At 40.0% G+C, this 16,994-nt stretch overlaps 1 protein-coding gene across 1 annotated transcript in view; it reads left to right on the top strand.

Moving 5' to 3' along the window:
• LOC146475584 (uncharacterized) overlaps positions 1-16,994 on the top strand; it is an 873,425-nt gene that overhangs the window by 335,811 nt on the left and 520,620 nt on the right. Inside the window, exon 10 of the mRNA XM_085116063.1 lies at positions 2,521-2,592. Within this exon, the coding sequence (XP_084972189.1) occupies positions 2,521-2,592 (72 nt within the window). The remainder of the gene's footprint in view (positions 1-2,520; positions 2,593-16,994) is intronic.

Below are 16,994 nucleotides of genomic sequence, written 5' to 3'. Positions count from 1 at the left end.
ATGAACTAGAGCATTTAGTAAAAATTAAGATCGTGATGTCTATAGCCGGTAGACAGGGATGTGAAGTCCGCGAGTCTACACACATTCGTGGATGCCTCATCGAATGTGTATGGAGCGATCGTGTATTACAGACATGAGCACATTGATGGAGCTGTTTCGCCCCATGTAGTGGCTTCTAAATCAAGAGTTGCACCACTTACAGCCACAAGTATCCTTCGTTTAGAGCTGATGGGCGCAATTCTAGGATTCAGACTAAGTGCATCGATATCGTAAGCATTGAAGATTGCAACTAGCGAGATCCCGTCTTGGTCGGATAGCATGAACGTGTTATCGTAGATAAATCGCCTAACCAACCAGGACATTTAAGGCGTTTGTTGTAAACAGAATTGGAGAAATACAGTCTCACACAAGTCCTCGACGGTGGATGCATTTTTCCACTGACGATAATTCAGCTGATTGTCTCACAAGAGTCTTATCAGTCGAGGAGTTAGCTAGCAAGGACACCCGGTGGGACGGACCTTTTTGTATTTACAGAGGAAAAATATCTAAATGGGCAATAGATCGAATTATGAAATAGCAACGAAAGAGGTCAGAAAACAGGCACGCCTACAGACTGACTGCAGCATTAAAGGGACAACGATGTTGGCTATCCAAAACCATGCTACGTAGTGGCTTGAAACGAGACGCTTTTCTACCTGGATTAGTCTCATCAGAACACTAGCCTGGGTTTATCGCCTCTTACACGGTTGTCTGAGTTTACGTGGAGAGAAACGCATTAAAAGTGGGCTGACTACTAACGACATCGAGGACGAGCGCATTCAAGTAATGAAGTCAGCAGAAGCGGAATCATTTGGAGAAGAGTACTCATAATTGACAAGGGATAAAACACTTCCAGGTGGTAACAAGTTACTCGCCCTAAAACCAAGAATTGATGAAGATGGGTTTATGAGATCTGGTCTCGTCTAGAGAATGGTGAGTATGTACCACATGACGTTAAGTACCTTAATATCTTACCATGAAAGACGAGAGAACTGAATAACCAAGCTGATCATGGGACATTATCATGGAAAAAGGGAGTCACACCTCAAACATTGCTTATGTTGTCCTCTCTTGTTTTTGGTTAATGCAGAGGCGAGAAGAAATCCGAGATTGTGAAGCTTAGTGCTATGAATACCGTAAAAGAAAAGCCAAACTGTCGCAACAAATCACAGCGGCTCACCCAAGAATTTGGCTTTAGACTCCACTTCTTGCGTTCGGTCGTATGCTTGTAGATTTGAAGGGCCTTTCATAACATTCCAGGGCAGAGGACAACAAATAGCTAAGGTATAACTTTGTCTGTTTACATGTATAACCACCAGAGTGGTACATTTCAAAATGGCAATTGCACTGGACAACGATTCCTTCCTTACCCTATTTTAGGGTTAGCGAATGGCAGAGGATTGCCGAAAGAAATGAATTCAGACAATGGGACTCATTTCGGGGGAGCAAATCGACAACTGGAAGAACTTGTTGTAGACAAGTTAGACGAGAACAAGATTAGAGTAACTACAGCCGACAAAGAAGTACAATGGCATTTCAATCCCCCTTTGACTCCACCCTTTGGCGGTGCACACGGGTCTAAGATAAAGGCGTCCAAACGAGCTATATATGGGATTTTTGGGAACACTGATGTGACGGACGAAGAACTGATAACGGCCTTCACTGGTGCAGAAACCCTGATAAACTCACAACTTTTAGGACATCAGTCAGCGAATCCTGCAGATGATGTTACGTTAACACCAAATCATTTTCTACATGGGCAAGTCGGTGCACAGTTCGCGCCTGAATCTGTAGTCGTAATTAAGTCCTAAAAGGCAATGGAGACGCGTTCAAGAGTTAGTCCGACACTTTTTTTATACTTTTATTTATAAGGTGCTCAATAGAAAATGACACTAAAACACTTTAACACTAGTTTTCTTACAATAAGCTTACAACATTACATAACGACACTGACGTATATGTAAGCAGTAATATTACTTAATATGATTTATAGTATTACTTAAATAGAAGAAAGATGCTCGCAGTTATTTAAGCAACCTATGCAGTTGCGAAAAGAAATCCAGAAAGAATTCATGCTTGAACAGGATTTGAACCCATGACCTCTGCGATGCCGGTGGAGTTCTCTAGCAACTGAGCTATCAAGCCAACTGGGAGATGGTCAAATTGTGAGTTCGTGATATACCCGTGAAGCGTGAATAAATTAATAGGAATATATGAAACATAGATATTTATTTTGGCAGCTGCTTAGGTTGTGTTAAAACTGCGAGGATGTTTCTTCTATTTAATATTTAACCCGAAGTTCAAATATATGTTTCATATATCTATATTATTAAAATCCTACAAAAATGTAGCCTTAAATTCCGTCGACCCCTAGGGTGGTTTTCTGACAGGTGTCATAGATAAGTTTGGAAGTAAGCCACCTTGGCAGACTGGTTTACAAGATGTCTCTATTTATTGATTTTCTAAATTAATTCTTAACAGCTACTTTGACTCCGTGGACAAACCCACCAACCATAAACAGACCAGCGTCCCAGACACCGAGTCCAGCAACAGGTAAGATATCGCTTCTTTTTTTTTTTTTTTTGAAGCATATGTTACTAGATTTAGGTTTTCAAACTGTAACGTTACATTTTTCGACAACTTTCACATACAAACTGCGCGACGATAAGTAATTGAAGATTTAAGGGAGCCAGCCATTACAGATCAGTTTAAAAATGTACCATTTCGGTGAAAAACAGGTTCTGCATTAATGTGGTTTGAAACACGCTTCTTAACAAGGAACATTACAATACGTCCTTGGACAAACCAACAGAAAACTTGAAGACCACCATTCACTATTTTCTTACTACTACATTGCCTCGGTGACTTTATTTATTTTTCTTTTCTTTTTTTCTTTCCTTTCTGAGAAGAGACGGCGGGACGCGTTCGCGACCGACCATGTTTATGACGTAAATTCAAAATAAAATTTATGCGGCTCAACTGGTCACCTTAAATGACATCCGACGGCAATCTCATGCTAAATTAGATCAACAAACATAAATGAGAAAGGGACCAAAACTCTGAAGATTGAAAGTATAATTCCGAGCGATTACTGAAATAATTCTTCTAGCGCAACAGGTGTTGAAACGCCTATGAAGACTACGGGTTATACCCTCTTCGGGTGTCTGCTTTATGGTACAGAAAAAAATAAGTAATCGTCGAAAGGGAACTAGTTTGAAAGGCAAAGTTAAAGATGTTGCTAAAAAAGTAGCCAATGCTTTGGATGTCCAGCTTAATAGCGTCGACGTCAAACGATTCTTGTGCAACAATCGGTCGCTGCCACAAAAACATCAAACGTCTTGAAAAATGCATAGAGGAGGTGACAGTAGTGAAGAATGAAACCAAGAGTAGTTTCGATTCGGCAAACCTGCTTAAACATGGTATACCGTGTGACTCTTATATTTCACCTCGCAATGTTGTGCAAATAAAGGCCGCTCGTCATTTGAGAAACGCGAGACCAAAGATGCCGGTTAAGAGTTTAAATTTTACAACTAATTATCTGAACAGGAGCAACATGTAAAAATGGAGCAGACAGACCTATGCGACTCACGTTGTGTCCATTGTTTTGATAAAAACGTTTACATTTTGGTTTTACAAGCATGTCTCAAAGCGTTTTTTGCTATGCAATAAGAGATTTTCTTATTATTCTGAGCCGTTTCGATTAGCTTCTCTATCCCATTGTGTCGCTCAGTGGGCGTTCTCCTTTGAAAGTAAATGCAACTACTTGAAAATATAATACAAATGTGCTGGTTATTGAGAGACCCTCTATGACCTTTAGATACATGTAGAAAATATAACTAGCCAATGTTAGACCGTCCAACTGTCTCTTAGGAGATGAGCGTGGGCTCTTTTCGCGAACAGCGGCTGGTAATCGATCCTAAGCTCACAAATGATTGGAGAACTTGAAAAGATTCTCAGAAAGTGGGCGTTCTCCTTTGAAAGTAAATGCAACTACTTGAAAATATAATACAAATGTGCTGGTTATTGAGAGACCCTCTATGACCTTTAGATACATGTAGAAAATATAACTAGCCAATGTTAGACCGATCGCCGCTGATTGTTCGTGATACAGAGGATTATAAACATTCGTTTGCACTTGTCAAAAACTGCCACATTCAACTTTCCCGTCGATCCGCAATTAGATACCAGGCGGTTTTCTAACAAGCATCGTAGATAAGTTTGCGAGTGCATCACCTTGAAAAACTGGTGTACAAGATGTCTCTATTTATTTCGTTTTTAATTTCATTCTCAACAGTCAATGTGACTCCGTGGACAAACCCACCAACCACAAACAGAGCAGTGTCCGTGACACCGAGTCCAGCACAAGGTAATATCAGATGACTTGTGTTTCTGAAGTAAATATAACTGGAATAAGGTTTTCAATCTAACGGTACACTTGTCGACAACTTAAGCATACAAATTGCGCATCGATGAGGAATTGAAGATTTAAGGGAGCTTGCCATTACCGGTCAGTTTAAAAATGGTCCATTCAGTGAAAAACATGCAGGTTCACCTAAGTCTCCATTAATGTAGTTAATAACACACTTCTTTACAAGAAACATTACAATGCCTGCTTGGTCAAACCCACCGACGACACCAAGACCACAATTTACTATCTTCTTACCACTGCATTGACTACTAGGTGACTGTATTTCTTTGTCTTCTCTTATTATACGTTGTTAATATATTTTTTTGGAAATATAATCTAACTGCCGCTTTCATGTCTCTTCCTGTCTCCCCCCACCCCCTCCCCTCGACCTCCCCAGACCCAGAAAACAAAAAAAAGACGCCCGGTATAGATAGGGTTAAATTAAGATTTTCCGGGCAAGTATTACCATTAAACGAGGCTTCCAAATGACTTCTGTAACTAAAAACACATGAATTGTGTAATTTATTTTTACTCCAAATTTCCCGATTGTCATAAACTATATATTCCAGCCGCCATTAATACTAACAATATGCCGCGCTCACCTAATTAAAGTGCACCTAACCCCCAAACTTTTTTCTACAAAATATCCTCATATTTTGGCGAATATCTGCGAATCATCTAGCGTCGTATATTGTGCTTCTCAGAGATGTTCAAATCATGTGAAGACTTACAAGTGGAAAAGAGAATGGCTCGAGAGCGCGCTGAGAGATTAGCAGCTAAGGGGTTTAGTGAAGAGCTAGCCATTGAGGCTTTAGAAGGAGAGGGTCGAAGAAGAATTTCCCCCAAAAACAAGAGAGCTGGAGACTCGGGCCCGGAAAGATAAACAGGCATAACAGATCTCCAAGGAAAACGTCAAAGAAAACCAGTGAGCTCTGTAGACAGAGATCAGCGAGGAGCTCGGCCTAGAAGCAGATTTAGATGACAAGAAGTCTTGGAAAACACCATTAGGTACCGACCAATGTAAGAGGGACCACTAAGCAAAGCATCAACGCTCATTTTTTTTATTAAGCCCGTATCGACAAAGCAACTGCGGCTCCCGAGCACAGGCTACTGTAGCTCGGACAGTACTTATCGGGCGAAGCGTTTAAGGTTATTGAAAATTTGGATCACTCAACCTCTGCTTATGAAGCTGCTAAGAGCAGATAAGAAGGTATTGAGGAGGAAGAGGACAAAGCGCATTGTATTTGGAGGAACGCGGGAATTTAAAGTTGGCTGAAATCCTAGACATCGCAGTTATCAACCTTAAAGAGGCTTGCCGACACAAGGAGTTGGGCAATGGATCGAACTATGATAAGCTACCGAGGAATATGAGAGAGTCAACGCTAGCACAGTACTATCGATGGATTTTTGAACACAAGAAACAACAGTGCGTAAAAAGTTTACGACAATGAGTCGTGCAAGAAGAAGAATTCCAGACAGTACCAGCTGAGAGGCTTCGAGGGATATAGAGCATTTCCAGTACCCCGATGAGAAATCAGACGTTTTCTTAGTTAGACCAGATCACTCGAAGGTACTCCAAACCAGTTGCCTAGTAAGAGCCGCCGTACATACAAAGTCTGTGGAAATAACCACCCCATTTGATGGGACAAGTTTTAAGGTATAACCATTGAAAAGAGGTGGCGGAGAGCAGCGCAACAATGTCGTTTCTATAGATGCCTAGGAGAGACCTACCAAAGTATACCGTTCTCAAAAGCCGATTTTTTGGTTCGAATGGACGCACAGCAAACGTGCTTCATTGCAAAGGAAAGAAGAGGCCGGAGATTGCAAGGAACGGCAATAGGATTGACCGGAGAGATCGCACACAACAGCAATGCACATGAAAGAAACTAGAGGCGAATATGTTGTACTGATAAAAGTAACAGTAGTAATCAAAAATGGCACAAGAAGAGTGGTCGTTAATGCGCTACTAGAGGACGCTAGTATTAAGACATACATCGACAGTGATGCAGCAGCTAAATTAGGACTTCAAGGGGAGAACCGTAGAGTTACCGTTAACCTTCTAAATAGTCAGACCGACAGCTTCGAGACAAAAATCTTCCAACTAAATCTTGAAAGTTTAGATGGAAAGATAGATGTAAAGATAGCAGCTTTTACTGCAGAACGCATTACAGGGAACATTGGAGTAATCAACTGTGTTAAATACGCGAAGAAGTGGGAGCATCTAAAAGGTATCACTTTACCTTGGACCACGCCCAATCGTCGACATTTTCATCGGTATCAATTGGTGAGGGATGTTAGAGGAAAGCCAGGAAAAACAGTGGCACGGTTAACGGCCCTCGGATGTACATGTATCGGCGATCCAAATAGTACTGATTAGGGAGGATATTGAACAAGTTTCGCTCACACTTATTTTATACGTGCTGACGAGAAGAGTAGCAATTAGATTGTAAACTCCAATATTTCTTGGACATAGAAGTGCTGAGCAATACCATTGAGACTTTACCTCTAAATGAGAAATTCGCGCTCGAGAAACTTAAGCAATGAATAAAAAATTGAGATTTGGCGCTACAAAGTCGTAATCCCTTGGAAGGACGATCGATCATTGTTACCGGAGAACTAAGACGCTTGAGAATTACATAGAAACGCATTCTCAAGGGGGCCTGAAGAGAGGTTGCGTAAGGAAGATCCGAAAAACAGAGTAAAAGCCCATTGACTTTTGTTCCCTACCACACTTTCCTCTTATGAGGCCTGACAAATCAACGACGAAGATGAGCTTTGTTTCTGACGTATGAGAGGGTCTCTTTGAGCGATGTCATACACCAAGGACCTAAGTTGGAACGAGAGATAATCAGCGTTTTGCTACGGTTCCGAAAGGAAACAATGGCGTTAGTGGTCACATAGCAGAGGTGTATCCCATCGTCATGCTTGCACCAGAAGACAGGCAGTATAATCGAGTTTTATGGAAATCGCTCGACAAACCAAAAGACCAGATGAATATGAATTTAATTGAGTGGTTTTCGGAATTTATTCATTTATCGCCGTTTCAGTCGCAGGTCGTCGTACAAACACATGCAAAGAAGTATCAATAAAAATTTCCACTTGCTCTGGTGGCAATACTAGAGTGAGCCGATATGGACGGTAGCACGGATTCAGGTCCAGACGATAAGACAGTCATAGACTTGTACAGCCAATTTTCGACACAGTGGGAGATGGATGGTATGCACGCACGCGCCAACGCACGCAAATGGCTGTGTGATTCAAAAGAATTGTTGAAGGAGGGAATTGTTGAGTAACGGAACTGTGGATCTAGATAATTGGGAGATGCCCTCTGTGAAGACGCTCAGAGAACTGTTGGTAGAGAAGGAAAAAAGATGTTCACGTTCCGAGTGCATCCGCCTGGAGATGGCTAGACGTATCAAAACGCAGTTTCCTGGGAAGAATTGCCACACTTTTTGACCCTTTGGGATTCCTAACGCCATAAACCATTCGTGGGAAGGTCTTGCTCCAAAATATTTAGACCACGGGCATCGACTCAGGGACAGTCAGATGAAACAGGAGAGGAAGGCTAAGGTTGTGAATTAGAGCATTTATAGAACATTAAGATCCCACGATGTATTCAGCCGGTAGACAGGGATGTGAAGTTCACGAGCCTGCACACATTTGTAGATGCCTCATCAAATGCGTATGGAACGGTAGTGTATTAAGGATATGAGCACAGTGATGGAGCTGTTTGGGTCCGTATAGTAGCTTTAAAGTCAAGAGTTGCACCCCTTACATTCACAAGTATCCCTCGTTTAGCCCTGTTGGGCGCAATTCTTGGATTAATACTAAGTGTATTGATATCGAAATCATCGAAGATTGCAACTCGCGAAATCACGTTTTGGTCGGATAGCATGATCGTGTTATGGTAGATACATCGCCCAAGTAGGACATTTATTTTAAACAGAATTGGAGAAAAACAGTCTCACAAAAGTCCTCACCGGTAGAATTTTGTGTCCACTGACCAGAATCAAGCTGACCATAACACAAGAGGCTTACCAGTAGAAGAGTTAGCAAGCAAGAACACCTGGTGTGAAGGACCTTTGTATTTGAAAAGGGAAAAATCAGAATGGCCAGTAGATCGAATCACATGTAAGTGAAACAGCAACGAAAGAGGTCACGAAACAAGAAGGCCTACAAGCTGACAACAGCATTAGAGGGCAACGGTGTTGGCTATCCAAAACAATGCTAAGTGGCTGCGTGATCTGAGAAGCTTTACTACCTGGATTAGACTCATCAGAACACTAGCCTGGGTTTATCGCTTGGTAAACAATTGTCAGTTACATCGAGAGAAACGTATTACAAGTATTACAACGAGATTCAAGTAATAAACACAGCACGCGCGGAATCATTTGGAGAATAGTATTCCGCGTTGACAAGAGGTAAAAGACTCCCGGATGGTAGCAAATTGCTTTCCCTGAACTCAAGAATTGATAAAAAGGAATTGATGAGATCTGGTGGCCGTCTTGAGAATGCTGAGTATTTACCACACGATGTTAAATACCCCAATCATCTTACCAGCAGGGAACTGGGTAATCAAGCTGATCCTGAGACATTACATGGAAAAGGGAATCACACCCCAGGAGCTAACCAAACATTGGTAATGTTGTTCTCTCGTTTTTGGCTAATGTAGAGGCGAGAAGAAATCCGAGATAGTGAAGCTGAGTGCTATGAATACTGTAAGAGAAAAGCCAAACCGTGGCAACAAATAACGGCGCCTCTGTCAAGAATTAGGCTTAAGACTCTACTTTTTACGTTCGCTCGTACGCTTGTAGATTACAAAGGACCTTTCATAACAGTTAACAGTCCAAAGGAGAGGACAATGAATAGCTACGGTAAAACTTCGTCTGTTTACATGTATAACCACCAGAGCTCTACATTTGGAAATGGCAATTGCACTGGACACAGATTCCTTTCATTAACGCATTTTAACGGATAGTGAATCGCAGAGGGTTTCCGGAAGAAATGAAATAAGATAATGGGACTAATTTCGTGGAGCAAATCGAGAACAGAACGAGCTTGTTGTAGAAAAGTTAGACGAAGCCAAGGTTAGAGTAACCACAGCCGAGAAACGAACAAGATGGCATTTCAATCCCCCTTTGACTCCACACTTTGGCAGTGCACACGGGTCTATGATTAAAGCTTCCAAACCAGATTTTTGGGGACGCTGATGTGACGGACGAAGAGCCGATAAGGGCATTTACTGGTACATACGCCTTGATAAACTCACAACCTTTAACATATCAGTCAGCGAATCCTGCACATGATGTTTCGTTAACATAAACTACTTTTTACATGGGCAAGTCGGTGGACAGTTCGCGCCTGAATTTGTAGTCGAAACAGAATTTAATCCTAAAAGGCGATGGAGACGCGTTCAAGAGTTAGTCCGACACTTTTTTTATACTTTTTTTTTACAAGGTGTACAATAAAAAGTAAATAAAAAAAATAAATCACTTTACTTAAGTGTCAATGTATTTAGCGCGGAGCAATAATTTGGGACACTTTCCAAATCGAATTGAAATTTAGAAGTGTTGGTTTTTGAGGAGAGGAGAAACCCGGAGTACCCGAAGAAAAACCAAGGACGAGAACCATCAACAAACTTAATCTGCATATGACGCCGAGTCCGGGAATTGAACCCGGGCCACATTGGTGGGAGGTGAATGCTCTCACCACTGCGCCCTCCTTGCTCCCCTCAATACAATGTTAAACAAAACAACACTACAAGAATTACACTAATTTTCTTACAATAAGCTTACTTACAATATTAAATTACAGTACTTACGTAAATTCTAACTGTAATATTACTTAATATAACTTTTAGTATTACTTAAACAGAAGAAAGACTTTCGCAGTTGTTTTCGCAACTGTCTCTATTTACACCCTTTTTTAAATTGATTCTTAACAGCTACTTTGACTCTCTCGACAAACCAACCGACCACAAACAGACCGCCAGTGTCCCCGACACCAAGTCAAGTACCAGGTAATGTATGACTTTTATTTTTGAAGTATATATTACTAGATTTAGGTTTTCAAAATCTAATGTAACACTTGCCGAGAACTTCCGCAAACAAAATTGCGCGACGATAAGGATTTGAAGTTTTGGGAGTTTCCCTTTATCTTTCTACTTACTACTATGGCTTTTTCTTCTTTAAGTATACATTGTTAATAATCTTTTTGAACATTTAACCTCCTAAAGCCTTCATGTCTGTGGAACAAAGGGTTTTAATCCGCGCAATGTAGTAAGTGGGTATTTTTGTAAACTTGGTGTAGAAGGAAGTTTCCTCAAGCTGGTTTCTTATTTCATTCGGTTCCAGTGACCAACATTCGATTGTCATTCCCTAAAAATGATTCCGACAGCCAAGTACATACATTTGTTTGTAAAACATTTATAACATCTTATTTAAATAGAGGATATTAATTTAGGGAATGTTGCTTAAATCTTTAAAGTTAGATTATCCTGGCAAGATTTAACATTAAACGAGGCTTCCGAATGACTTGCTGAAATAAAACACATAATAATAATAATAATTTATTATTTATATAGCGCGCGAATCATAAACAGATGCTCTCGCGCGCTTTACAATAAAGATATCCTAAATAAATATAATTTAAAATTACAATGGCAAGGTCAATGGCTAAAATACAATTCTCAATAAAGGTCAAAGGCTTGACGAAATAAATGAGTTTTTAACCTGTCCTTAAAAGATTGAACACTTTGCGCGCAGCGAACTGCGTTCGGTAAACTGCACATGGAAGTTATGTATAATATTTCTCTACTTGTAAGTTTCTGCTTGTCACAAAAAAAATATACATAGTTACACTGATACTAACAATGAGCCAAGCTGACCTTACTAAAGTGCACCTAAACCCCTCCGCCCCCTTTTCTCTCCAACAAAATCCCCATATTTTGGTAGGCATCTCTACGGAAGTATATATTTTTAAATTTAATGACGCTGCTACCACGTGATTTGAGGTCACTATACCAAGGACGGATGTCAAAGGAGACATCTTTAGACATACTATCTCTTCTCCAAGTCTCATTGTCGTAGCTTTTATAATTAGGAAGTTATATGGAGGGAAGGGGGGATTCCCAAAAGACAAAAAAAGAAAGGCCCGATCTAGATAGGGTTAATAGTGGTCAAAATATGCCGGCCAGATGTGATGCAGGAGGTTGCAGTAAGGTTAGGAACGTTCAGGAAGGAAAAGCGTTCCGTGCGATACCTTCTCAAGGCGATGAGCGTCCAGAAGCAAGGAAACGAATAAAAAGATGGGTCGACTTTGTTAGACAGAAGCGTGCTCGATGGGAGTCATCGAAGACTTCAGTAATATGCTCGAAGTACTTTGTAAGCGACGATTTTGTATGTAATTACACATGCAAAAAGGATCAAAGGATCAAGAATCGGAGCAACTAAACAATAGAGAGACACATTTTGAGGGGTATAACTCAGTGGGACGGCTCGCCAGTCGCGGTCGGAGAGTAAAGAAAGAGTAAGATTAACAATTTAGTGAGTCGAAGTCTCGGTGGCTCGCCATTGGCGGTCAGGGTGTAAAGAGCCAGTATTTAGTGGCTTGACGGCTCAGCGGATTGCCAGTCGCTGTATAGAGTATAGAGAATGGGTTAGAGCGAGACAGCTTCGGAATTACCGCTTTTCCAGCAATTCCTCTGTGATAGCAGGCGACGAACGACCCTAGAGTGATTGACAATCTTACAGCTCACAACAGCGCTAGCGATAACATTCGCACATTTTTGTAACGAAACGACTCCACAATTTCTACACTTGCATCTGAAGTACAGTTACGTTATCTTAGGAGATCAATAATTTAAGAAATACAAACGCTTTAGCGTGAGAAGAATGCATGCCAACACATTGAAAATATCAATATGCATGACGATAGCACGCTCGAAATTAATGTAAACACGCGCGAATCTTGACATTCCTTGAGTTTTACATTGTCCTGTTATCGGTCTTTTAGAATGCGGCCTTCACTTCCCCCTTGGTATCTCGCTGTCCTTTTGGCGTCCGCAAGTGGGTCGTCAGGATAAGCAACAGCTGCGTGATCGCTAGACTCACTCGACGTTTGGGGTTATCTTTCGGTGATAGACGCGATAAATCCTAATCGGGCTCCATTTCGTATCCAGCGATAAAACTGATTTGTGAGTTGCCTGAGTCAAAGCTCGTCTCCAAATGCGATGACGTGGATGACATTGTAAAATTTCAGTAGATTTCTGATGGCTATAGAGCCAGAATCAAACGAATTTTGCTACGGAAAGCTTTGACAGTTCAAAACTAAAGATAACTGACTGAAAATCGCTGGAGGGTCGTCCTCGATTTCACGTCACAACTTGATTCTATCCAGACGACCAGATCCCGTTGCGCTGTCGTGAACAATTCCGAACTCGACTTTAAGGAGGATAAAAAGGCGAAGACTAAACCAAAACAATTTTTTTTGTAGAGATACTCACCAAAGTATGAAAATTTATTTTGGAGAAAAAAGTATTCGGAGTTCGCAGCACTTTTTTGTTAAATAGATGGAAATCAAAATATTATTTACTAACATTTGATTCGTAGTCTTTAGGTGAAAAGTTAATGAACAAGCGTTTCTCTGCAAAACGCTCTATTCTTGATTTATAATTATAGTAAAGAACAAAAACGTATCGCAAAGCTTAGCTTTTAATTAAGCAGTGACACCGTACAAAGCTATACAGTAATTAATTTATACCTTTATTTTATGCTGATTTTCGCCGAGTTAAATATCTAAAAATTGAACTTGTAGTGAATGTTTTTTAGAATGTACTGAAAAGGAGAGTAATCATTTTTAATTAAAACGTTTTTTATGTTCTTTCACTCAGTTTTTCTCTTCCCTTTAACCTTTCTATAATGGTTATTTAAAAATAGATTTTTTGAAAAAAAGTAAACGCTAAAAAAATTACGACGTTTCGACCTCTCCGAGGAAATTTTCAAAGCTTACATAAATATGTTACAAACAGATAAAATCGGTAAGATTGTAATGAGCGCTAAAATGAGATAAAACGTGTCAATGATAAGTATTTATAAAGCAAAAAAAAAAAAACCCACATAAAACAATGAAACAAAACAATAATAAGGCCTGTTAAGAACTCATCTAAACAAATAATTTCGCGCGGATAGAATTACACTGTTTGTTTAGTTTGGTTTCAGTTCTTGATAAGAAAGCATTTTGAAAATGAGGCAGTAAACTTTTAGCACAAAATCTGTATCTAAGAAATTACTCATGAAAACTAAATGTCTACGCAATCCAACAGGATGTGGTTCCGTTGTCAACAACGTGCTGACAAGTCCCAGATATCCAAGCAGGTACCCAAACAACATGGACTGTGTCTACCGGGTTTATATTCCACACGGGATGGCCATGAAGATTTACTTTTCCTCTTTTAGACTTCAGAGTCATCGATATTGCAGGTACAAGACTATCGAGTCAGTGTTCAGTATATACATTACGTAACCTCCATTGCATGATAATGGCCAGTTTTGATTATTCCCTTGTTTTGTCTTGTTTGTTGTGATTGATGAAAGGTGTATACTACTCGAAACGCTTTATTGAGACATTCCAAAGAACAAAGTTACTTGTTAGTCTCATTACACTAAAAGTAGCCATTTTTATCTCTAGACTCATTGACCTGCTTCGTTGTTTGGTTCTTTGTTTGTTCGTTATTGTTGTTTTGATTTGCGGCTAAGAATCAAATCAATAACTAGACTGCCTTGTCATTTACTGTCATAACACACCTGTGATAAACTAGTTTTGCATGTATTTGATCTGATTTTCTACTCTTCGCGCCTGTCTGTACTTCATGCTGGCCTGATTATAGATAGTTTTGGAACCTTTGCTTATTTTTCTGGACAAATTGATATGTAAGCTGTTTATAAGGTTTGTTTGTCTATGTCGTTGTATTTGCATCATTTATTATTAGGCCATGGGTTACTTTAGCATTTATCTTGTTATCTTGTCGAGTAGTCATTATATGGTTTAAACGTAAGTTTTTGTAATGCTTGCCCTACTTTAATGTATGTGCTCTTATTTGATAGATATTGGCCTTTTACTCAGTAATAATATAATAATGCGTGTAACTTAGTCACATCTTACCTTATCAAGCTGTGTTAGCTCATGTCATTTAAGCTTATGTTATCTCATCATAAATGAACTAAACAAATACGTCTTCCTTGTTTGCAGGTATGACTACTTGAGGATTTCCAATGATAACAACTATACCGTAGGTACATACTGTGGGGTGAAGTCTGGATTGAACATCAGTTTCACTGGACGCTATGCTGTAATAACCTTTCACTCGAACGGCCGTGTCAAGCGTAGAGGATACAAGTTAGATTTCTCATTTGTTCCTCCTGGTAAGTAGAAAAAGTCGGACGAAATTTTATCGAAATACTCTCGAAACTAAGTGTCAATTTGCTATTCAGGGATTGTTGGCTATGATAACTTATAATTCACCGATTATAATCAACGCGTTACTATTGGACAAAGAAAAATCGCAAGTGGTACTAAATTAAGCGCACGGTTATTTAGCAAATACATCCCTTAGGTGGCTACCATATCAGACGATATTGTCCGAGGCGAAAGAATGTACGAAAAATGCACAGTTGCCCGAAAAACGAAGGTTTAAAGGCGGCTGTGAAATTTTGAGGACATTCGTTAAGGGTTTATTCCAAACGTACACGGGCTACTTTTATAGAAACTTTAAAAAACGTTTACAATATATTATTGTTAAGCTAATAAGCTGTAAAATCTGAAAATAACCCTTTCGGTTTTGTAGGCATTCAAAGCACTTAAACCCAGAACTGTCAGTGTGTGCTTTGGCTGCATTAATTACCAGCTCCCACATTAATACAGATACCCCAACAAGCTAGACTATATTCTTCAGGAGATAACGGGCTAACAAAGCTTGCCAGGATTTTCCGATTTTCCCATTGGGTTATGAGAAAATCTATTGTAAAGTTTGATTATTGAATATCTTTCAACGAGTCTCACGCGCTAGGACGACGCAAGAACGCTTTTTCGATTTTCGCAAGAGCCTGAAGCACTTTGGTGCATTAGTGTGTGACGAACATTTTGACCAAATTTCGTTCAAATCTGGAAAATGTATCAACCCTATTATAGTCATTAGAATGGAAGGAATACTCGTAGAAATAAGCCCTGAGTTTGCGGCCTCCAAAGATTTGCACAGTTTTCACACACCATTACAGGAATTGTCAATGGGGTCACACTGCTGACCAATGGAAAACAACACAGGGAATATCTGCAGAGACTCATCTTCCATCTGTGAAGTTGAAGGTTGTTCGAACCAGAAGCCCTGTTCACTCTCTACTTGAGTTTTCTTTTTCTCATCACTATAATTGTTTTTTTTTTTTACTTACTTTTGGGATCTAGGTTGTGTCGAAGCTTTTCCGTTGTACAACTTTTCATGAAGAAGACAACCTCTTATCTTCGCTATAAGTTTTCTCAAGTATTTGACTGGAATAAAAAAAAAAAAAGAAAACCAAAAAAAAGAAAACAACAACAACAACAACAACAAACTAAGCAATCAAGGGGAGAAAAAAAAGAGAAACCGTTTACGTGCTAAATGTTCAGACCAACAGCCTCGAGACAAAAATCTTCGAACTAAATATTGAAGCTTAGATAGTAAGATACATGTAAAGATAGCAGCTTCTACCGCAGAAAGCGTTGTAGGGAACATGAGAGTATCCTGCTGGGCTAAATACGCGAAGATGTGGGAGCATCTAAAAGGTATTACTTTACCTTGGACCACGCGCAATCGTCGGCATCGTCATCGGTGTCAATTAGTGAGGGATGTTAGAGAAAAGCCAGGAAAAACAGTTGCATGGTTAACGGCCCTCAGATGGACATGTATCGGCGATCCAAATAGTACCTCTCAGGGAGGCTATCGAACAAGTTTTGCTCACACTTATTTTATACGCGCTGGCGATAAGAGCAGCAACTAGATTGCAAACTTCAATATTTCTTGCAGATAGAAGTGCTGAGTCATAGCATCGAGACTTTACCTCCAAATGAGAAATTCGTGCTCGAGAAACTTAAGCGATCAATAAAATTTGAGGCTGGGTGCTACAAAGTCGTAATCCCTTTGAAACGTTACCGGTTAGTGTCACCGGACAACCTCGAGACAACCCTGAGACGCTTGATTAGTATGGAGAAACGCTTTCTCAAAGAGCCAGAAGAATTAAAGGTTGCGTAAGGAAGATCCCCCCCCCCCAAAAAAAAAAAAAAATTGTGTCCTGTTAACTACGACACTTTCCTGTTATAAGGCCTGACAAATCAACGACAAAAACGTCAGCCAAGTGCGAGTGGATCTCTTTGAGTTGGAACGAGAGCTTTTCAGCGTTTTGCTTCGGTTCCAAAAGCAAGCAATAGCGTTAGTGGTGACATAGCAGAGGTGTATCTCCTCTCAGAAGACACGCAGTATAATCAAGTTTTATGGAGGGCGCTCAAAGAAACCAAAAGA

The sequence above is a fragment of the Pavona decussata genome, unplaced genomic scaffold, assembly GCF_977016875.1.
Source record: "Pavona decussata unplaced genomic scaffold, jaPavDecu1.1 SCAFFOLD_84, whole genome shotgun sequence".
NCBI classification, from domain to species: domain Eukaryota; kingdom Metazoa; phylum Cnidaria; class Anthozoa; order Scleractinia; family Agariciidae; genus Pavona; species Pavona decussata.
This window is presented reverse-complemented; position numbering and strand designations above follow the sequence as displayed.